The sequence below is a fragment of the Python bivittatus genome, unplaced genomic scaffold, assembly GCF_059951505.1.
Source record: "Python bivittatus isolate LINGU-HERP-01145 unplaced genomic scaffold, Pbiv_v1 ctg000740_np1212, whole genome shotgun sequence".
NCBI lineage: Eukaryota > Metazoa > Chordata > Lepidosauria > Squamata > Pythonidae > Python > Python bivittatus.
The window spans coordinates 1,865,975-1,887,431 of record NW_028277106.1 but is presented as its reverse complement, the minus strand read 5'-3'; the positions used below and the strand labels follow the sequence as shown (position 1 = coordinate 1,887,431).

General features: G+C 56.4%; 1 protein-coding gene across 9 annotated transcripts in view; it reads left to right on the top strand.

The window, feature by feature from the left end:
- Positions 1-5,003: 5,003 nt before the first annotated feature.
- RTKN (rhotekin) overlaps positions 5,004-21,457 on the top strand; it is a 20,378-nt gene continuing 3,924 nt past the window's right edge. Inside the window, exons 1-6 of one of the 9 annotated variants that reach the window (XM_088128823.1) lie at positions 5,995-12,262; positions 12,676-12,958; positions 15,960-16,159; positions 19,031-19,092; positions 20,142-20,195; positions 20,968-21,085. In XM_088128823.1, coding sequence (XP_087984949.1) covers positions 12,887-12,958; positions 15,960-16,159; positions 19,031-19,092; positions 20,142-20,195; positions 20,968-21,085 — 506 coding nt within the window. In that variant the 5' untranslated portion in view covers positions 5,995-12,262; positions 12,676-12,886. Of the gene's footprint in view, positions 5,941-5,994; positions 12,263-12,675; positions 12,959-13,058; positions 13,633-13,663; positions 13,848-13,881; positions 14,951-15,959; positions 16,160-19,030; positions 19,093-20,141; positions 20,196-20,967; positions 21,086-21,457 lie in introns of those variants that run through there. The other 8 variants (XM_088128821.1, XM_088128820.1, XM_088128819.1 and 5 more) reach the window with 8 other exon arrangements.

Sequence of the window (21,457 nt, the reverse complement as noted above, 5' to 3'; positions counted from 1 at the left end):
CCCCCCGGCCGTCAAGCCCCGGGCGCCTGGCTGCCTCCTCGTTGCTCGAGCGAGTCCAGCGGCGGGTGAGGCGGGACGGGGCCTTCCTCTTTGCGGCGGCACGGCGGCCGCCGGCGGCGCTTCCTGCTGCTCCCCCCGGGCAAAAGGCGCCGGAGCCTGGTCTGCGGGCCTCGGGCGCCTGGGCCCGTCAGCGGCTGGGCTGGGCTGGGCTGGGCGGACGGCGAGGAAGGGCGCAAGTCCGCCGTAACTCGCCCCGGTGAGGCCGCCTGCTGCAGACGGACAACCTGGCCTGACCGTGACGGGCTCTGGTTCTGTGGCCTCGAGGGTCGCCCGACAATTCAGGAAAAGAAAAGGGTCAACTCTGCGGCCCCGTAACGGTTCCTGGCTCGATCAGAATCGCCTTTCGGCAGAGACAGCCAGCCGGTTGCCGTTCCTCATTCTTACATGGTGAACCCCTTGCAGGCAGCCCGCCTGCTAGTCTCACCATACAAAGGCTCTTTTGAACGGCTCACTGCATCAGAAGAGATGCTCTGAGCTGGTGGAACCAACTGATGGCAGCTGAGAAATCAGAGGACACTTTTACTCTCTGGGGCCAGTGCCTGCTTGCAGATACTCCAAGAGAGGCGAATATGTGCAGCTCAGGGTTGAACTGTGGAGTCCGTGGGGTTCTCTGAGCTTGGTTCTTTTCTTGCAAACGTTTCATTACCCGGCTAGGTAACATCTTCATTACCTAGCCAGGTAAGAAAAGAACCAAGCTCAGAGAACCCCACGGACTCCACAAATACCCCAAGCCTACACACTTGGACTCTCCTATTCCCATAACAAGCTGGGGGTATTTTTCTTTGAACTCTATGCAGAGGAATGTGATGATAAACACCCCCACACACACACACTCAGAGAAGGGTTTTAGACTTCTCCCATGCTGGCCCCAAGTCAATCAGCTAAAACCCAGGAATAAATTTGATTCCTCCAGAGTTGATAAAAAACAATTAGAAATGATGGATGCCAGTCCTGGCTTCAGTGTTTACCTGCATGGACCAACTGCCAAGAATCCCCAAAGGCTGGGGTTTGGCCGTAATAGTGCCAATTTTGAAGGAGGGGAGGAGAGATCTACCTGAAATGTTTTGCACGGTTAGTTTATGAAGCATTGTAAGTACAGTATACACAGGGCATTTATACTGGAAACTTACGGATTGGAAGGAGACAGAAGATTCTCTTGATTCAGAGAGGACAGAAGTACAACAGAGCAGGGTAGTAGACCAATGTATAGCAAAACCAAGATCTGCCCTACATACTGCACTTACTGTACTGACTTTAAGCAGGCCTCTGGTAGCATCTCCAAAAGAAAACTCGGGAGAAAAGCTCAGAGACAGGTCAGTTGACCAATGACTGCTTATCTGTACCTACCAAATGCATGAAAATAGCAAATTGAAGATACTGTATGAAAGAACACAGCGGGGCATCCTTCTGACCCTGACCCTCCAGTATTAGGAGAGGAGTAAAAAAAGCGGTGTTATTGTCCCCTTATTCTTCCATTTTTATGTAAATTCTGTCACCGATTACCTGACAAAAGCAGAATGCCACTCACTAAGCAACCGTCCCCTAGAGCACTAAAGGGGGCTTTTCATTTTCTGTTTTTTTTCTGCTTCAGTTCACCAATCACCACCGGTGAACTGCAGTCATAGGGATTAAGGCCTTCTGAAGTATCAGTGGGCAGGTGGCTTGTTTTAGCTTCCCTGAGATGCTCTTTCTATCGGGTGAGAATCAGAAGCCCCACTTTCCGCATACCCTTCAGAAGGTGCAAAGGAACAGTATGCCCTTCTGTCAATTTCCAGCACCAGAGGAGCATGGTATATCCCAGCTGCCCTCGAGCTTTTCACGGCCAGACCTCTAGCCCGGCTTCTTTATGAAGTGGAATCGGGCGAGGAAGTCTGAGGTCTCTGCCTGAGCCTAACCAGAGGGTACCTAACGTGGCACTGCCTGGGGGTAGGCCTGCCCGAGGTGAACGCCAGCGCTCGGGTGAGGGTACGTAATGTCTGGCCAAAGTGGAATTTTCTGCCACAAGACTTGGCCCTGCTGATACTGGCAAGCTCCTTTTGTGCACTTTGGAAAGTTAGGGTGGAGCAGGAACCGGCGCAAGGTGCCCCCCCCCCCAAATGCTCTTGGGAAGTGGATCTGGTTGTGCAAGAGGTTTTCTGAAAGGGAGACTAATCGGTCTGGGTGGATAGGAAGATCAAAGCGCACCTTCTGCAAGTGTGACAGCTAGTTATTTAGGTTTTACCCCACAAGCAGCCCGCTTTCTCAAGCTGGCTCTCCCAAAGTACCTCTGAGTTTTCGCTCTTGCTCATTTTGATATTCTTCCAGCAGCAGTCCTTGAGGGTAGATATAGGATGATCCCTCATAAGGAAAGACTGCCCATTTGGGGACAGGGCATTAGAAATTCTCACCCATGAAATTCTGCACTGTTCTCTCTATACCTCCACAGAACTTTGATGCGCAAAACTCCAGATGTTCCAGACAGTATCTATCTAAAATATCTACTTGAAGATAAGGATCCAAAAATCACCTGGCAAGTAGGAAAACTCTGCCTAGCAGCATGTTGAATAAAGAGATCCCTTGAGGAGCACCAAACTTAGCTAGATAAGCATTTTAGGAAGGTGATTAGTGACACTTAAAAATATATTGATAAAGTATAGGTCTTACCAATCAATAGGTCTTAATCTTAAATATTCTAGGGCTTCAAATTTTAAACATTTAGTAGTATATTAAAATAGTGGTACATTAATATTGGAGTGCTTAAGCATTATATTACCTCAAGTATTTTATAGGTCCAGTATTTTATCAAGTTGATTCATTTTTTGGTTCTTTGCATAAAGTATTCTAGCTATTTTTCTTCTTCCAATTGTCTTACTCATAGCCTATGTTCTATCATCTTATAGAAACTCCTTTTGTATTTTTATGTTATAGGCAGGTTTTATTGGTCGGTGACCACAATAAAGGCCATTCATTCATTCATTCACTCACTCACTCAGCGGTAGGGCTTGAGTTGGCAATGTGGAGCCGATTCTTGCAGGACGCTCCAAGCAGCAATTGCCTTCTTCTCCTTGGGCGCTACCGAGGCGTGCATAAAGGGCCACCAAGGAGCATCTCTTGCTTACGTGGCTACAAAAATGTCTGAGCAGGGCACAATTCTAGAATAATTAGTCTGGATAGAGAGGGAAGCATGGGGAAGAGAGGGAGGTTTTGCAATCCATTTTATCTAAGTATTTATTTGCAACACGCCCTGATGAAAAAGAGGAAGCCCCAGAGTCATTTCAGCGCTAAGTGAGAATACATGTTAAAACAAGCAGAATTCCAGATTCCTGAAGGCTGTGCTTTGTGTTCTGAAGCAACCCCCTTTCCCCAGTTGGTGAAGCAACCAGCTAGATCATCTGAGCTTGACATCCTAGGATACAAAGCGGATGCATTATGAACCACACAATGGGTCAACGCAATGCAGAAGGCCGTAAGTGGCAGGGAGGGGGTGTCGCTCAGTGGGGGTGAAAGCCCTGGGTGAGGATTCTTGGCCAGGACAGTTGTCCTTGTGGACAGTCACATGCATCAACAATCTGGTTTAAGAGAAGCAGTTCCCTCTGCTGCTCTGACAAAGGTCTGGTGTTTGGTCCTGTGCCTGGCATCACCAGAAAGGTCTCTGGGTGAGAGGAGGGCAACTGGCTAGCGTTCTGCCCTTTCGGAACTGACCTGCCTGCTGAGCCACAAAGGCGGCCTTGGGCCCTCAGCCTAACCAACTGTGCAGGGCTCTTGTCAGGATAAAGTACAAGCATTGCTCCAGAGTTCACCTTGGGGGGACAGAAAAGCACACCTGGAGTTTCAAGAGCTTGTAACAGCACTCTCACAAAATGGCTGTCCTGTCCCAAAGCTTCATTTCTCAGATGCAAAGGAGCAAGGTTGTCCTCATCACCCCTCTGGGGTCTTCGGAGGCTCTCTGCCCCCTCAGCTGGCTGTCCTCTCTTTGGCCTGGGAAAATGAGCCCCCTCCGCTGGGGTGTTTGCACATCCCAGGAGCATTCTGGGAAATCTGGATTCTGCTTGAGGCTGGCCCCTGGTTCTGGAGTGCATCAGCTTCCTGGGTCACTTTTTAGACTAAGAGAATCTCAGAAGGCCCACTGGAGCCACCTTGGGGACATCAGCCCTGGCCATTCTGCTCCATTTTCTCCGCTGGAAATGGACAAGAAGCCCTTAGCCGCCGCCGCCCCCTCCGCCCCAGGTTGGGCTGCAGCACCGGGCAGGTTTGTCTGCTGCAGAGGAGCTCAGCTGCTTAGTTAAGAGGCTTCTGCCAGCTCTGCCGTGTCTCCCCTTTGCTCTGAGGCAGCCACAGTCCAACTGCCAGAAGGAGTCCCGGCCCAGCTGTTCTCCAACTTGAGGCACGGGGGCTGCAGGGAAAGGTGCAGCCGCGTCCCCTGCACCTCTGTGAGCTCTGGAGAGGTGTGGGCGAGGCCAGCTTTGCCCAGCCCTTCCCTTCCAGGCGCTCTCCTCCCTCGCCCATACCTGGGAAGGCTTGGCAGGGTTGGGGGTGAGGTTCTGCCTCTGGAGGGCTCGCCCAGCACGGTTAACCCACTTCTCTGGGCTTGCGCAATCCACTGAACTGCAGAGGCCACACTGCAGCCCCACCGGGCCGTTCACTTGGTGGTTCTATTCCCGCCACGCAGGGGGAGAGTTGGACAGTCTATCGCCAGGCGATCCTTTGCTTCCATATTAACTACGTGGCAGCCGAGTCAGCATTTTAAAACATCCGGCGCCCTTGTCTTTATTTGGAGTGATGGTCTCCACTGCTTGGGGCAGCGAGGCAGGTGGCTCCCTCCCTCAAGGACAGGCAAGGGGGCTGCACCCCCAGCGCTGGGGAAGCAGGCTGGCAGCACGGGGGTGGGGGGGAGCCTTTTCTTTTCCCAGGTTGCCTTGCGAGGAAGGGGTCAGAAGGCCAGAGGCCCAAAGGAGCCAGCGGGAGAGAGAAGGCTTTGCCTGGCACCTGCCAGCTGCCCACCAGGACTTTGGAGTCTTCCAGCTACGGGCCTCTCCCAGACCTCCCCCGCTGCCCCGCCCTGGCCAGCTGCAGGCTTCCTCGGCAGACAGCCCGACCTTCCCCTGGCTTGCAGGCACCGTGCGCGAGCCCCTCCCCACCTTCGGAGGGGCTGCACAGGGAGTGTGGGGCGATCCCGGGGCGAGGGAGGACAGCACGCCCCAGCTCAGAAGACCCGCAAAGAGACGCTCCGCGGCCGCGGGGCATCCAACACGCTTAACCTGGTTACCCTTTCAGGGCTTGCACCAAGCGGTGAGCCAGGAATTTGTCAACGGACTGGGCTCGCCCAGGTTAGCAGGTCGTGCGAACTCAGCCCCAAAGTCCCAAGGGGAGCTCCGCGCCCGGCGGGGGCGGGGGCAGGACTCGGGTCGGATCGCAGGCATCTCGGCCTCGGCTGGTCCAGCCGCCGCAGGCGCTCTCGGCCACTCGCGCAACGGCGGCCAGCCCCTCCGGCTGGGAGTCCCGCAGCGCCCGCTCCAGCTCCAGCTCCAGCTCCAGCTCGCTGGCGGCGGGAGGGGCGGGAGCGCGGTCCGCGTGACCGGTCCGGCTCCGCTCCTGCGCCCCGGACGTCGCGGGTGGGTGGCGCCCGTCTCCCGGGACGCGGCTGCAGAAGCCACGAGGCCACCAGGTGGGCCGGCCGGCCAGCGGCGAGGAGCCGCCCCGGAGCCCAAGTTCTCTTCCCGGTCGCGGAGGCCACCCACGACAGTTCCGCCCGCTCCCGGCTCGTCGCCAGGAGCGCCCCGCGGCCGGACCATGTTCCAGCGGCACCACCGGAGCAGGGTGACGGTCGCGCGCGGCTCCGCGCTGGAGATGGAGATCCGACGGGGCCGGTTCCGCCTCAGCCTCCTGGGGGAGCCCGAGCAGGTAGGGCGGCGGCGCGGGCGGAGGACTTGGCGGGCGGCGGCGGGCCTCGCGCGCGGTCGGGGAAGGACTCGGCCGGCCCAGCCGGGCATCGCGTTCGCCCCTTCAAGCCTTGCGCGGAACCTGCGCGGTGGGGCAGGGGTGCTGCCGGAGCGCTGGGCCGCCTTGCCCGGGCGGCTGCGCCAGGGATGGTCGGGAGCCGGGCAGAGCCCCGGGGCTGGCCGCCCGCGACCCCGCCCGGGCTACTGCGAGCCTGCGCGTGTTGCTCCAGGGCCCCCGAGGGAAGGGGCTGCCGGAGAAGGCCGGACGGGGCCCGGGAAGGGAGGTCGGCTCCGGTCGCTTCCAGCTTTGCCCTCCCGGGGACCTGCTGGGGCTTTCATGCGGTTTTCACGGTGCCTGCCTTTGGGGATCGGAGGCCTCCCCCGTCCGCCCCAAACTTTGGAAAACCCCCGAGCGAGCCTCGGTGCCGCATCCTGCTCGCTGCGGCCCTTCCTGAATCCTTTTTTTAAAAAGCATCTCCAGCTGGCCTCTGGGCCGATAGGGGGAAACCAAGGGGACCTGTAGCCCTCGCCTCTGGGGGTCCAGCCTGCTTGAAATCTCGGTCCTGGGCCCAGTGATTTTTCGGGGAAGGGAAGAACTTGGGGTGCGTGGTGGGCAGATGAAATGGACCATCAGTTTCCCACCTGGACAGAGTGTGACATCAGGTCTTGCATGCTGACTGTCCCCCTGCCCAGACCCTCCCCCACTACATCTGGAACAGTGCCCAGAAGCCTGACCCAGCGTGCCTCTGGCTCCAAGGTGAGCAGGGCTGCAGGGGCTCCTGGCTGAGGGCCCAAGGAGCTGCGCCCAGAGGGGGCTGAATCTGGTGCAGAGAAGACAACATTGGTGACGTGGGCCTTCAGAGGGAATTGCCACCTTTCACATTCAGGGGTTGGGAGGCCAGGAGAACAGCAAGCACTCACTCAGGCCATCAGCTGAGGTTCCGGGGCCTTTTGGGGCCCGTTGACCAGCAATGTGGGAAGTCGTGAGTTGGCTTTGTGGTCCCACAGGCCCAGCGTGGCGCTCTGCCTCTTGGTTTTCCTTGCACTGCTCTTCGCACTTGCTTGGCAGGGCAAAATCCTGCAAGAATATATTTCCCCAGACGTGAAGGCTCAGATAAGCACATTTATTGTAGTAAAACCATTAAGCCATTATGAAAAAATTCTAGCAAGTGCAGTTATGTGAGCTCTCTTTGTAGTTTCATCTGCGTTCAGACGTCTTGCGCCTCTTTCTCTCACATGCTTTACGTAAGAGGCTAAAGCAATTCTCTTTTAGAGACCATTTCCAGCTACTGGAAACAGTGTAATCTAATATCAGGTTGTTCACTTCTGTGTGAAACTAACTTGTACACAAGTTCCCTGATCGAGAGCTCCTGTGTTCTATATAGTTAACACATTTTAAAATTTGGATGCTGGGCCAGACATCTTTCTCACCTGCCTGGAATGATGATTTCCTCCAGTTCCACGGTGCAGGTGATGAGGGCTTACGTGTCCAATTAAGCACCACCCATTTTGCAGGATTAATGTAACCCAGAGTAGGGGGAGAGGGAGGGAGAGGCACAACCCCCTCCCCAAAGCCCAAACAAACGTATTGGCTGGGGGCAGGGCAATGGGAGATGAATTGAGAATTTTCTAGAAGCATGCCTACCCAAAATGTTTTGGCACAGTTCAACGGCTGCCCTTTTTTCCTTGGAGTGTGTAAGATCCCTGTAGATGGCTCCACGCCACGCTGGTGGAGAAGGACTTGCTGTAGTCGGCGTGAGGAGCCTGGCCACGGTGAAGCACATGGCACCCCTTGGTCTCCTTATTCGATGTCGTTGGGCTTGTTGTCCTTGGGCAGAAAGTCATCATGGAATCAGGAGTGGGCTTGCCACTGTGGGAGAGCCACAGAGTGGCACCAGGGCAGGCCTAGCATTCTCCTGCAGTTTCTATAAAGCCCAGGTCTGGATTTTGTGGGAGCCAACCATGTTTTTCTTAAGGTTGGACAGCAACTATTCCCACTCCTTGAGGTCCAGGGTCGGCCAGGCAGATTTCCTTTGTAGAAGCAAGCAAGCCCAGTTGGCACGATGCAGGCAACCAGCTTGCAAGTTGGTCTCTAGACTAGGGAATCTAGCTTGCCTTGAACTGAGTAAGCGTGCTTGGGATAAAACCGGACTTTGGTCACCTGCTTGAGACCAAACTGGTCAAATGGTTCAAGACCTGATGGGTACTGTCCTTCCCGCTAGCGGGAAATTATGCACGATGTGCCACAGCTGCAGCTAAGACTGGTCTGCATCTTTTCTGACTTCCTACAAAAGGTAATGCGAAAGCCTCGATTACCCAGTGCCACTGTGGGCGTGGGGGTCAGTGTCTGTGGCTCATCCAGTGACAACTGTGGTGTGTGGAAGATTGGGACTTGGAGTAAACCGCATGTATTAACTAATGAAACGGAAGAAAGAAGAATCGCTCCGTGGTTGGTTGTGATAAAGAGGACCAGGGCCGTAGATCTGACCTTGGCGAGTGGAGTTGATGAATCCATGAAGCCATACGGGGAAGGGCTGAAAGACTGTGAAACCCAGAGTATGACCTGGATTGTTACGGGTGTGTGTGTGTGTGTGTGTGTGTGAACATAGGAATCCTCATGTTGGTGATACTTGCACTTCAGTGATAAGAAAACAACCAGGGATGAGTTGGGGGGAAAACTGCATGAAAAAGGATACATTCTGCAAGGTGGCCTGTGGGTGGATGGGAAGAAGGAGATGAGAGGAGAGTCAGAAAAACCACTGGGGTTCCAGAGACCCAAAAGCGAATAAAAACAGGGGGTGCATCCTGAGAAAACAGTTCCTCTGTTTAAACAAAACTCTGTTCATGTGTACATATGGCAAAGGGATGAATAGAAATAAAAAACCCACTTGATTCATTTATGATGAAAAACCAAAATAATTCATCTCCCTACAAATTGAAAATGGACACCCACTGTAACAAATTATGTTACAGAGCTAAACAGAAGTTATGCTCACGGAAAGTATGGAAAGGAGGCTTGGTGGATGGAGTGAAAGAGGCTGAGAAAAAATTAATGAAAGAGAATGATTTCTACTAAAAATTAAAATCAGAGAAAGATACTGAATAATGTGCACAGAGCGAAAAAGATAATTGCAAAAAATGAGGCCAGGAGAGCAGGAACAGTTAAAAGAGGTGGAGAAAATGCAGAGCAGTTTTGATGGACATAAGGAATAGTTCTGGAAGTGGGTGAAGAAGCTAAACAAGAAGCTTCCAGCAGAGAAAATAGAATTAAAAATAAATGATGAAGTAATTTGGGATGAAACTGAAGTGAGGGAACTCTGGAAGAAGCATATTTGAGTTTTGCATGGGAAGGATAATGGTATGTCAAAGAGTGGAACCAGCAAATGCTGTTTATATTAGAAAAAATAACGAACAGGAAGTCGTAAATACTGTGAAAAATAGTGAGGCTGCAGATAACTCAAGAAATGTTAAAATATGGATAGGGTTTCCTTAGGGAGTGGTTGTGTAACTTTTTTAAGGTGTGCGTAAAGATGGCATCTTGATGACTGTAGGAATGATGTTATTGTCCCCCTCCCTGAAGGGAAAGTAGCAAGAAATGTGCAGGTATATAATAATAATAATAATATTACTCAAGAACTGCTCGAGGGGGAAGGATGCTGAGACGTCACCTGCCCAATGGCTCTTCTTGGAGCCATGCGCTTGGAGGGCATGGCTGAAAGGACGTGGGCCAGAGGAACAAGCTGTGCTGAAGGAAAGCCCACCTGGGTCCCGCAGAGGGAAGTGCCGCCTCGCCAACCGTCCGGAGAATCTCAGCAGCCCCTGGCGGAGGTGACGCGGCTGGCTCTGCTGAGCGGCCCTTCAGTGCAAGTCCCTCGAGAAAGGCTGCGAAGTAAACCGCCTCTTCCTTCGTGGACGGCAAGCTGCTTAAAGAGCGGAAAGCGAGGGGGGGGGATAAGTGTGCAGTTTTCTCAGCAGAGGAGAGAGAACTGGAGTTCCTCAGGGATCTCAGTCGGGGCCATGGTTAACCGATTATGTTGATGTAGAGGTAGGCAGTGAGTCGGCCCCAAATCATTCAGGGTGGTCAAAGCTGAGAGTGGCTGGGAAATGCTCCACTTGGTCAACCACGCGGTACATGCAGTTCAAATTCAGAAAAAGCCAGGTGGAGGCCAAACTGTTGGGGCCTGAGCTGCCTCTCATCAACCGGGGAAAGGATGGTGGGTCGGCAGAGAAGTCAGCTCAGGGACCAGCGGCTGTGAGAAAAGCAAATTCCACGCTTTGGACCTTTAGGAAAGAGGCGGAAGAGAAAACCACTAGACATACCGGTACCTTTAAACAGATACGTGTGTCTGTGTCTGAGGCAGTATGCAGAGTAACAGAGCTGAGAAAAATGCAGAGCAGGGCGACCGAAAGGAAACTGGGCTGGGGGGGGACACCTCCTGACCCCTGTGAGAAGAGGTTCAGATGTTTGGGACTCTCTTGATGGCGGGGGGAGGAGTGGTCAAGATAAATACCATGGCCTGGAGAAAGTGGACAGGAAGACCACCTTTATCTCCCCTTCCTTCAAATACTGGGACTGGGGCCAACCCTTTAAGCTGACCAGGGAAGGCCTGACACAGCATATCACTAACCTGGGGAATTCACTGCCACAAGATGGTGGGGGTGGCCGTTAATTTGGATAGCTTTAAAAGGGGCTAAATTAACTGAAGACGGTTCTCCAAGGACCCACGTCGGGAGACTCTGCGTTACCTCCAGCCAGGGAATCCCTGCCCAGATGTCTCCTTTGTCTCTTGCGTACAAGCCCCCCGGGGGCATCTGCCCGGCCCCTGGGAGAAGGGAAAGGCTAGCCCGGAGGGCCTCGGCTGGGCCAGCAGCGTGGTCGTGGGCAAGAGGAACCCTCTGCCGTCCAACTCACTGGTCCGCAGCACATTTTCCCGCAGCGCCTCAGAGGATGGCATTCCGGGAAGAGACCTCTGAATGGCCTTAAGAGGGGACACGGTGTCCTCCTAGGCGGCCAGGCGATTCCATGGCCTGCTGTGGACTAGCCAGGGCATCTCTCGCAAGGTGGGCCCAGCCAGGCTTTGCTCCTGGTCCTCAGCACAGGGGCTTCCTTCATTTCTCTTGACTTTGCCGGCTCCCTTTCAGTGGGATTTCCTGGCACGGACCTGCTCAACCCGTGGGCCGTCTGGTGGAGTGTGGCTGCACATGGTAGATCTCTGACTTGTTTTGATCAGCTGCTGGTGTCGCCAGAAGTGGTGCTTGTTAAAAAAAGATCCTGTAACCTTTTCTAAGAGAGAAATGCCACAGAGGCAGCTCAGGAACAGGAGCACCAGTGGCTTTCTTCCACGAGAGCTTCTCATCTGCAAGGTCTTGCCTGCGAGGTTCTCCAGAAAGGGAGAAGCGGAGCACGTGTTACGGAAGAGGGTGCCCTCCTTGGGCTAAGATCCCTGGGGGGAACGAGGCATCCTCCCCAGAATCCCATCCTCACCCAGGAGTCAGAGCAGCCCAGAGCTGCCCCCCCCCGCCCTCAGGCCTGGGAGGTTGCTAGGAGCTCTCGCTGTGGACCAGGAAGGTCTGGCGAAGGGGCCCTTTGGCCTTGTTCTCGACAGAAAACTGCTCTGGGGAGCAGCTGTGGCCGACTCGCCTAGGCCAGCTAGGCCTGGGCCTGGGCCTGGGCCTGGGCCTGGGCCTGGGCCTGGGGCCAGGTCCCTGGCAGTCTTCGACCTGGGCCTGTACCAGTGACCCAGAGGGAACTGGTTGGTGCCAAAGGTGGTCGCACAGGAGCCTGGAATCTCTTGGGTGGCTCGGCTCCCGACTCTTGGCCCGTTGGCTGCCCCGGGTGGCCGAGGGCCGGCACAGCCTCAAGGGCCTTCCGGGTTGGAGGCTTGGACCCGGGGGTGGGGGCAGAGAAGCTTCTGGACAGGAGCTGAGATCATGCCATCTGGGCGCCAGGCCCCCTCTTGCCCTGTGCTGCCCTCCGTCGCTGGCTGCTTCCTGGGCTTAGGGCTGGGGTTGGCGGGCAAAATGGGCTTGCCCTCTCCCTGCTGAGGGCGCTGGGGCCTGGGGCAAAAGGCCGCCGCTTCCTTCCATCTCAGGGTGGGAGGGAGCGCCTGAAGGGGAGGCTCGCTGGAGCCGGCCAGCTCGGAGGGGCGGCCCTTGTAAGACGAGCTGGAACAGGAAGGCTGGCTGGGGGTGGAAGCAAGGCAGAGTTCCTGTTCATGGAGAGAGCCTGCGACCCGGGAGGGAAGGGCAGGGTGACTTGGGCAAGCCGGCCCTTGGCGCAGGAGGTAAGGGCTGGTGAGGGCCGGCTGGGCCGGGTCGGGCCGGCCGGCCGGCCGGCCAGCCTCTGCTCAGCTCTTGGCTTGGGAGAGGCCGACGAGAGTCCCCTGGGCTGGTCGGCAGGGGGCAGCAGCATCTGCCTGCCCAGGGCACCCCAAAGCCCCTACCCGTCCCAACCAGCCCTTTCAGGAAGCCAGTCCCCAGGTACGGGGAGCCCCCTCCGGGAGGCCCCTGGCTGACAAAAAGCCGTGGGTGCCGCGGAGCCTGGAGTCAGATGGGGAGGGACGTGCCCTGCCTGGCAGCTGGGTGCAGCCTCCAGGCCCCCCAACCCTGCCCTTTCAGGCACAGTGGCTGCTTGTTCTTGGGGTGGGCGTTGGAGTTGCTGGGCTGGCACGAAAGAAAGGGCCTATTCTCTCCACAGCTGGGCCAGGGGCGCGGCATCTGCTGGCGGAGGGGCCGGAGCACCGGGGCAGAGGCTGTGAGCCTGCTGCCTGCCCCCCGTCCCCCGCCTCAGAAGCAGCGCTGAGAGCCTGCTGGGTCGTGCTCCATGGGAAGCCCAGCTCGGAGGTCTCTGCCCTGGAGCCGCGCTTCCAGGTGGTCCTAGGAAGCCGCGGGCAGGGGCCTCGGGGGCAATGCAGGACAAGCTACACATCCTGGAGGACCTGAACATGCTCTACATCCGGCAGATCGCCCTTAGCCTGGAGGTATTGTGCCTGGGGGGCAGCCTGGCGTGTTCTGCCGCTGCCCGTGTGGGGCGGCCGGCAGGAGCCAGAAGCCGCTCCTTTCAAAGGGATGGGGGGAATGTTTGTGGGGGTGTGGGTCCAGCATGCGGGTATGCCTTGGTTTATTTATCTCAGTTTATGCGGTCACCCATTCCACCAGCGCGTCTCCGGGTGCATGTGCTGTGTTGTGGCCCAGGAGGGCCGGAGAGGAGTCTCACTGTAGATGGGGTGAGGCTTGTGTTCCCGTTGCGCAGAACTCAGTTAAGGGGATGGTGGGATCTGGGCAGCCTCGCTTGGTTGAACGTGGCCATGGAGACTTCACCCTGCAGTTTGCGTGGCGACCATACGGCCCTCTTCCAGGAAACGCTTTTGACTTCCCCATTTGGGCTACAGTCCTAGTGGGATCCCGGCGACTCCCACCCAAGGAGTAGCCAGCCCTGCTGTCAGCCCACAGGATGCAGCGACCTCCAACAGGGCGCTTTCGCTTTGCCCGTCCGGCTGGTTCCGAGAGGGTGGCTGTGTTGCCCCGTCGTTTGTCGTGTTTGCCTCGGCCCAGTTGCTTGAAGGGCAGGACACAAGCCGTGGAGGGGCTCCCCCTGCGCCGAGGTCCTTCGCCACAGCCACCATGCGCTTTTCCTGTGACGTTGCTGCATCTTGTGAGTTCCACCTGTTGGATGTCCTGCAACCCTGAGGAGCCAGTGGGCCTGGGCAGTCGGGCCCGGAGGGGACATGTCGCTCTTCTGCTTTCTGGTCGACTGCTGCTTGGGGACGCTGCCGCAACTCCTCAATTCTGCGTGTCCTTCAGGGGCCCTGGGCCCTGGAACCCAGTGCTGTTCTGGCTTCGCTGCTTCTGCTGCACCTCCCAGGACTGGTAGGAGGGACCCCCTCCTCCCCCAGTCCTGGGGAAAAACGGTTATCAGGAAGCACCTCACCTGGGACCCCCGAGAGGGCGGCAGGCGGCTCCGGCAGACTTGGGGCAGGATGGCCCCCGCTGTGGCTGCAGATTCAGATTGCGGCTGCCCCAGCTTTCAGAGCCATCTCTGCCAGATGGACGAGCCAGAGAAGGGCCCCAGAGCCCGGGTGACCGCCGTCCCTCAGGCCAGCCAAGTAGTCCACTGGTCTGCTGGGGGGTTCCTCTGCCTGGGCCTCTCTCCCCCTGCTGCTTTTCTGAGGCCCCTTGCCTGCTGCCAGGCGCAGGTCCTGCATGCCATCGAAGCAGCGAGGGGGCGGCAAGTAGACCCCCCCTTTGATACAGGGGAGAAGCGTGAGCTTTCCACTGGAGGGGAAGAGGGTCCTGCTCCCCATTTGCTTTCCTTTGTCCAGAGAAGAGGCCGAGGTCCTGGCAGGGAAGGGGGAGAGCTGGTCTGGGGGGGGAGAAAAGAAGCGGCCCTCTGGGTGGGAAGCCTGGGCTTCCTTTGGTGCTCTTTCCTCCGTGCTGGAGAAACAGTACTCTGCCCGTGCTCAGAGGCACACTCTAACTCTTGCCCACTGGCACTGAAAGAGCCTGAATGGCCCGCAGTGGCCCCCTCCCCATTTTCCTTCTCAGCCTTCGGCACGTGCAGGCCGATGGACCCCCTCAGCGGGATCAGGCCCCTCCCCAGGCAGGCTCAGGAAGCGAGGCAGTCCGCCAGCTGTCCCCCCCATGGGTGTCCTCCTCTGTTCTGAAGGGAACGCAGCCCCCTCCCTTGCTCCCTCCGCCCCCACCCGGGGCAAGGGAGCTCCGGCTTTGGGCGGGGGTCCCCTCTGCAGCTGTCCCCTCCCCAGGAGACCGTTTGGGCCCAGCTGATCCCCAGCCGGGCTATTTTTAGGCAGTGGTGATGTCACAGCCCCCACCCGCAGACCCTGCCCAGGCGCCCCTCCCCTCTGGCTCAGCTGCCGCCAGCAGGACGACCTCGCCACAGCGCAGCGAGCGAGCGAGGCAGAGCGCGTCCTGGGCTATGAGCCGGGGGCATGGAGAACGGGAAGCCGGCCAGGGTGAGCGCGGGGAGGGGTCGGAGGAGGAGGAGGCCGGGACAGCCGCGCTGGCCTGGGGGCGGCCGGGCATCTTCCGGGTGGGAGGCCTCCCCCGGTCCCAGTGAAGGCACTGGTGGGTGGGGGCCTGGGGGAGCTCTCCTCTGCCCAGGGGGTGACAAGTAGTCCTCCCCCTCCAGCCCAAAGGTCTGTGGCAGTGGCCGCCTGAGTTGGCCTCCCGGCCAGGGTCCTGGAAAGGCTCCGGAGCCTCCTGGGAAGAGCCGCCCCCCGCGCCCCCCGCAGCATTCCAGTGTCCCAGAGGGTGGTGGGCCTCTCTGGTACGCAGCTGCCGCCCGAAGCTGCCCTCCCCGTCGCCAGCCTGGTGGCCTTCCGCAGTCTGGAGGGCTGGGAGTGAGACTGCGGGTGGGCAGCTGGTGGCCCTTGTCTGCGTGGGGAGTGGTCTGAGCAGGGACAGAGAAGGGCCTCCTTCCCCAGCAGCTACGGAGGGCTAAAGGGACAAGGATCCCCACCTGGGAGGGCCTGCAGCTATGCCCCTCTTCACCGGCTCACGCCAGCCGGCCTGGGGAACGGCTGCTGCTGGATGGCTCAGGTCTTCTGGCACTGCCCTTCCTGACATTTGAGGAGGGAGGGGTTGTCTCCCTGCTCCCCCTGCGGTGAAATGCCTCCTGTCAGAGCAAGCTCTCTTCTGAGCTTCCTAGTTCCAAGGTACTGACATGTTTTCATAAAAGGGAGGAAAAGGAGAGGAAGGGGAACAGTGGGGACCCTGGTCCCCTCCAGATGTGTTGCATTGCAGCTGTTACGGTTCTCAACTGGCATGCCCATTTAGCAAGCTGCTTCTGTTCCCCAGGTCTCCTTTTCTTGAAACATCTCTGTAAGTAGATGAGGAAGGGGCTCCGTGGGGCTGCCTCCTCTCTCTCCACCAGCCCCTGCAGGTCCTGAGCCCCCAGCTCCCTCCCTGCTCCTCGAGCTCTTGCACCCCACACTCCTTCAGGCATGTCCCCTTCCCCCCCAGGGCACGGACCTCCAGAAGAAAATTGACCACGAGATCCGCATGCGGGAGGGGGCCTGCAAGTTGCTGGCGGCATGCACTCAGCGGCGGCAGGCACTGGAGGTCACCAAAAGCCTCCTCGTCTGCAACAGCCGCATCCTGGCATACATGGCTGAGCTGCAGCGCATGAAGGAGGCGCAAGTGATGCAGCGCATGGCTCGACGGTGAGTCGGCCTCCGTGGGGGAGAGGGAAGGAGCCGACTGGAAGTCTGCAAGGTCAGCGTACAGGTGTGCTCAGAGGCATATGCAGAGGGTCAAGGAGAGCCTTGGAAGGGAGGCCCTTGAAGGATAGCTTAAGGCGACCTTGAGCCCAGCGCCAAGCCAGGGGCTCCCAAAGTCTTTTGGGACTAAAGCTTTCATCATCCTTGACTGTTGGGGATGCTGGCCAACCTGTAGGACCACCGGTTACTCTCTTCCTCCGGATTGCGGGGAGCCCTTCTGGGCTTAATACATGAAAATTGTCCCTGCAGTTTTAGCCATATTCTGTTATGTTTTACTGTGTATTAAGTCAGAAAAATACTTGAAATTGAGATTTGGTAGCTGGCTTCCATGTCAGAACAAAAAAAAGTGCTCAGTGCAAACCTTTACAACAATCCTGGAGGGTGGATCAGTGTTCCAGTTACAGATGCGCAAGAGAAAATGGGTCTCCTGTTTCTTACCCGCCTCCCCCCCCGCAACCCATCTGGAGGGAGGGAGTGGGGGAACAGCCCCCAACTTCCCTGGCCCACCAGGCAGCCTTCCGCGGCCTGCTGCAACATCTTGGGAGGCGTTTTGAGGTCAGACGCAGAGGGGTGGGGCCAGCCTCTGCCAGGGGCCAGGCCTTTCCTGAGGGGGCATCCCTTTCCACAGCCGTCCGCCTTGCTCGAAGAAGGAGGATGCTGCTGTTCCTCCTCTGCTATTAAGATGGTGTCCCAGTTAAATCTCTTTTTATCTACTGTGGATGTAAATCCTTTAAACAATTTGTGCTCTGCCATCAGATCCGATGTTGGAAGGGGCCAGGTAGGGCATGAGTTCAACCCAGAAAGTAAGTCGGGGCAGCTTTTCCAACGTTAATCCTAACCTTGTGCTGTCCCCCCCAACACAGCTAGGAGCGCTCTCCAAGCCCACCTGTTGTCAAGCCAGCCCGCAACTCCGCTTTTCGCATCTCCTCTCAGGAGCGCCCACCCCTCTCAAGCTCCGTGCCCTGTTCGTTTTTCTTGCCATGGAAACCTGTTCCTTGCTGCTCCATTCTCGCCCACTTCCTGAACACCAGGGGACATGGTCCACTCCCTTCAAGCCAAGGATGCCGGCGCTCCTTTTCCTGTTCCCCGTCCCTTCCAGAGGGGTGGGTGGCGCATCTAGGCTCTTTGGGGCTGCCTCCCCTCCTGGGTGAGGAGCAGGGGATGTGGGCAGGCCTCTCTCAGGACAGCTTTAGGCTTCTTTGAAAGGTCTGCAATTGTACCCGTTGGATGACCTCCTCCTCCTCCTGCTTTCTCCACGGCTGGGCAGGCGGCAGACGGCACCAGCCGCCGCCCTGCTTTATTTTATTTTAATTCCTCCCCTCTTTCTATGGCTGCTGCTCCTTTCAGACAAATTCTGTCCTTCAGTCACTGTCTTCAGAGCCCAGAACTGCCTGACCGAGTCTCTGCTACGACTTAATAAGTCACGTTTGCCCTCCTCTGCTAGGACGTTGGGCTCCTCCTGCGTATTTGCCGTTCTCTGAGCGTGAGGGTGGTGAGTCAGTGTCCTCTCTGATGCTGCATTCTCACCTCCGGGGACGGTGACGTGCCTTGAGATAAGGCTTTTGAATCCGCCCCCTGCCCCCGGGTTCAGTTTAAAGCTGTCTGATCAACCTTGCCATGCTTCCTTCAAACATCTTTACCAGGCCTTGTGCCATGGCCCCGGAGACCATGACTCTCCTGTCCACACCATTTGCAAGTGCAGAATCATAGAGCCGGGGTCCGAAGGGGCCATCGAGTCAACCTCCTGCTTGGTGCAGGATCTGCTAAGGCACATTGGACAGGTGGCTGTGCTGTTTGAAGAACTCCAGAGAAGGGATCGTGCCTCGTTCGCCTCTGTCTTCCCGGTCCTTTCCCATGGACCGGAACGATGGATGAGAGCATTGCCCAGCCTTCTCCGTCCTGTGCTTTCTTCCTGGGCCTTCAAACACCTCGGCTGATAGGGCTGGGTCTGTCTTCTGTGGTATCATTTGTCCTCATGCGAATTAGCAGAAAGAGATCACTGTCAGTGGATCTGCTAAATCTTCCACGCTTCATGGGTCCGGCCAGCACCTATTTGTTTCAGTGGCTGAGGGAGCCACCAGCGACCCCCTCTCTTCCGCTTGTCTCCTTGCAGGGCACAGCTGCACCTCCCCTGCCCTTCGGGGATCCCCCCCTCACGTTGTCTCTTTTGCTTTCCCTGGAGACTCGGAGCTGGTTTCTTCTCTGGGGGCCTGGAAACTCTTCGGCGTTCCGGTGCCCAGTGCCTGGTGGCAGATCTGTTCCCTTTGCCAGGCGCTGGGTTAGCTCCTCTTTTTGCGTCTGGCACATGCTTATCCCTGCTCATCAGCTGAAGCAGAGCCACTCTCTGCCCCGACCCTTTGGATACTTTTTCAAGGACTGCTGCACGGCTTCCTGTGGAGATACTCCGGGCTGTTTTCAGACAGGAACACAAGCGTGCTACAAGCACCGCGGGTCACCGGTACAGACTGCTGCCCATTCATCTTCCAGTTCAGGCAGTACCAATAGAAAATAATTTTAATTCTTGCTTCCCTCGCGGGTTAGCCAAGTACAAGCTCTCTACTCAGAGGGAAAAGGTGTTAGGGACTCACTGTTCATGTTAGTCCCCACTGAAGTTAGTCCCCTCCCCCCAGCAGACTTGTTCCTCTGTTCACGCAGTTGCTTAATCTTCTCAGGTGCCAGTAAGAAATGTTGTCCTTCTCGTAACAGCCAGAGTCATACATTGTATCGGGGGTGGTTTAATAATTATAGTTGTTGTTGTTTTAATAATGCTTTCTTTCACCATCTCTCTTATCTGCATCCTGTCCCACAACTCAGTCCTTCTGAGGCTGGACCCACAGATGGTCGCTTACCATGTCGGGGCCGAATCTGTGTCTCAGGTAAGGAACCGCTGAGCCTCTGGGTCGAGCCGGATTGCTGCTTTGCTCAAGCCACGGAGGCCCGTTTCTCCACGTGCATGCACACGCGGGAGAAATGGGAACGCGGGTCTCATTCCAGTCACTGCTTCCTTAATGAGACATTTATTTGGCAGCATGTGTAAGCCTCCCCAATCTCAGATTACAAAGCGACAGTTGATATCAGTTAATAGAATAAAGCAAATCCATACTTAATTCACATTTTGCTGTCTGAAAGAAGAGGAACCTAAGGGCCACATGATTGTTTTCTTTTTCTGTCAGTATTTGCTAATCAGGGAAGTTTTGATAGAAATAATAGAAGAATCACACTGAAGGAAGATAGTTTTTGAGACCTACTTGCGTACAACGTCTGCTATCCCAGTATTATTTCGCCTGATCTGGGCTGGACTGAGCAATAGAGCTTCAAAAGGAAGCCAGGAAAAGATGTCTTGCTGCCACAGAAGACGGTTTCTGGCTACGCGATGTAATCTTTTTCTACGGGTGCAGATTGGAGATGGAACACACCATTAGAACATTGTATAAAACTGACACGGCTCCACTGGTGTTGAAGTAAATGTCTCCAGAGTCACGGAATCGGCACCGGAGCTTTTCCAGCAGGGCTGCTTGTTTCTCCCTAGCTAATAATCCCTGCTCTGCCATTCGTGCCTCCATCTCACCCAGCCAGGCTCAGCTGTGACACTGTTGTAGAAGCAGAGGTCCCTTGGATCTCCCGGGCCAGGGGTAGGGGGGAGCTAAGTTTCCCCAAACCCAAAGCACGGCCCGTGTACCGCCAGGACTGGCGTGGTGCATCAGTGCTTCATCCCTTGCTGGAGAAATTGCAGACCCCTGCAGCTGGGAGCCACGGAGTCCGACAGGTAATTGCAAAAAGAGATAATTCCATTCCAGTTCTTCCTTGTCTGAAGTACATGGACTGAGATTTGTGACAGGAAACAAGTCATGCATCGGATGCTATTAATGGTGGGTGTAGTATTAATAACGGGACGGTGATCTGTAACTCTCTCCCCTTCTTCCAGATCTCCGGATCCCCCTGATGTGGAAGGACACGGAATATTTCAAGAACAAGGGGGGTAGGTTCCTCGCTGGCAGCCCTTACATTGTCTGTCTTATCCTCTCTTCCGTTTGTTCCTTTGTGACCCCAACAGCTACGTACAGAAGTGTGTATGGAAGTACCTGTTCTGTACGTAGCTACTTCCGTACGCAGCTGTTGGGGTCACGTAGGAAACAAACGGAGGTACGTGATGTACATTATGGGTTTGTACTTGAAACATATGCAGCTACATCCGGGGCTGGGTTTGGCTGAAATCTCCTTTTGCAAAAGAAAGGACAGTGGTATTTGGCCAATACCTGTAATGCCAGAAACACACAATTGCCCTACTCTGTCCACTGTGTTTTTAAAAGATGGTGTATAGAAATTATCCTGGCCCTTCCCAACCAGAGCCCTTCAGACATTCTGGACCTCAGCTCCCATCATTCCACAATGACGGGAAGATATGAACCACTGTTGAAGCTATCTGGCTGGGGAAGGGGGATCTCAGTGAACCATTCTGGGCCTGGGAGTGAGGGGCCAGACAGCACCGGCCTTGTTGCAGGGCTTCATCCTCAGGGTTACAAAAGCCCCTGCTCCCTCCTAACACGGCAGCCAGACGAGCCTGCCTTTCCTCCCGGGGATCTGCAGGCCCCGGCAGGCCCCTCGTGCCTTGGAAGAGGCCCCTCTGGATCTTCCAGCACCTGTGGATCCAGTGTGAAGGAGGCTGGTGGGGGCGGGGGGTGGTGGTAGAGTGGCCTTGGAGCTGTGGGAACTGTAGCTCGGGCACCAAATGCCTCCTTTTTCCGGACCAGACTTGCATCGCTGTGCGGTGTTCTGCCTGCTGCAGATCGGCACGGAAATCTATGACACGGAGATGGTGCTTGTGGACAGGACGCTGGCCGACATCTGCTTTGAGAACACAGTGCTCTTGTGAGTCTCACTCCCTTTTCTGACGGTTTGGGAATCCCATATTGGCGACAGGCAGGGAATGGGAGAAGGGCGGTTTGTGCCCCGCCTTCCTCCAGATCTGGTCGTGTCCCTGGCATTTCACGTTTTGGGTGGAATGCGGTCTTTTGGAGGCTTGGTGGGAATGGTGAAGTTAGTGTGCCAGGGAGAGGTCGGGAGAAAACCCCAAGGCCTACAGAAGGGGATGGGTGGGGGGTCCTGCAGACAGGCGTCTGAGCCCAGAGGAGATGCTGCAGGCAGGTTGGCCCTGAAACCCTGCCTGGTGCCTGCCTGGCACCTGCTCTAACTGGCTCCCAGATGGCGCTTCTGGCGGGCCAGCTGGGATCCGTGTTTGCT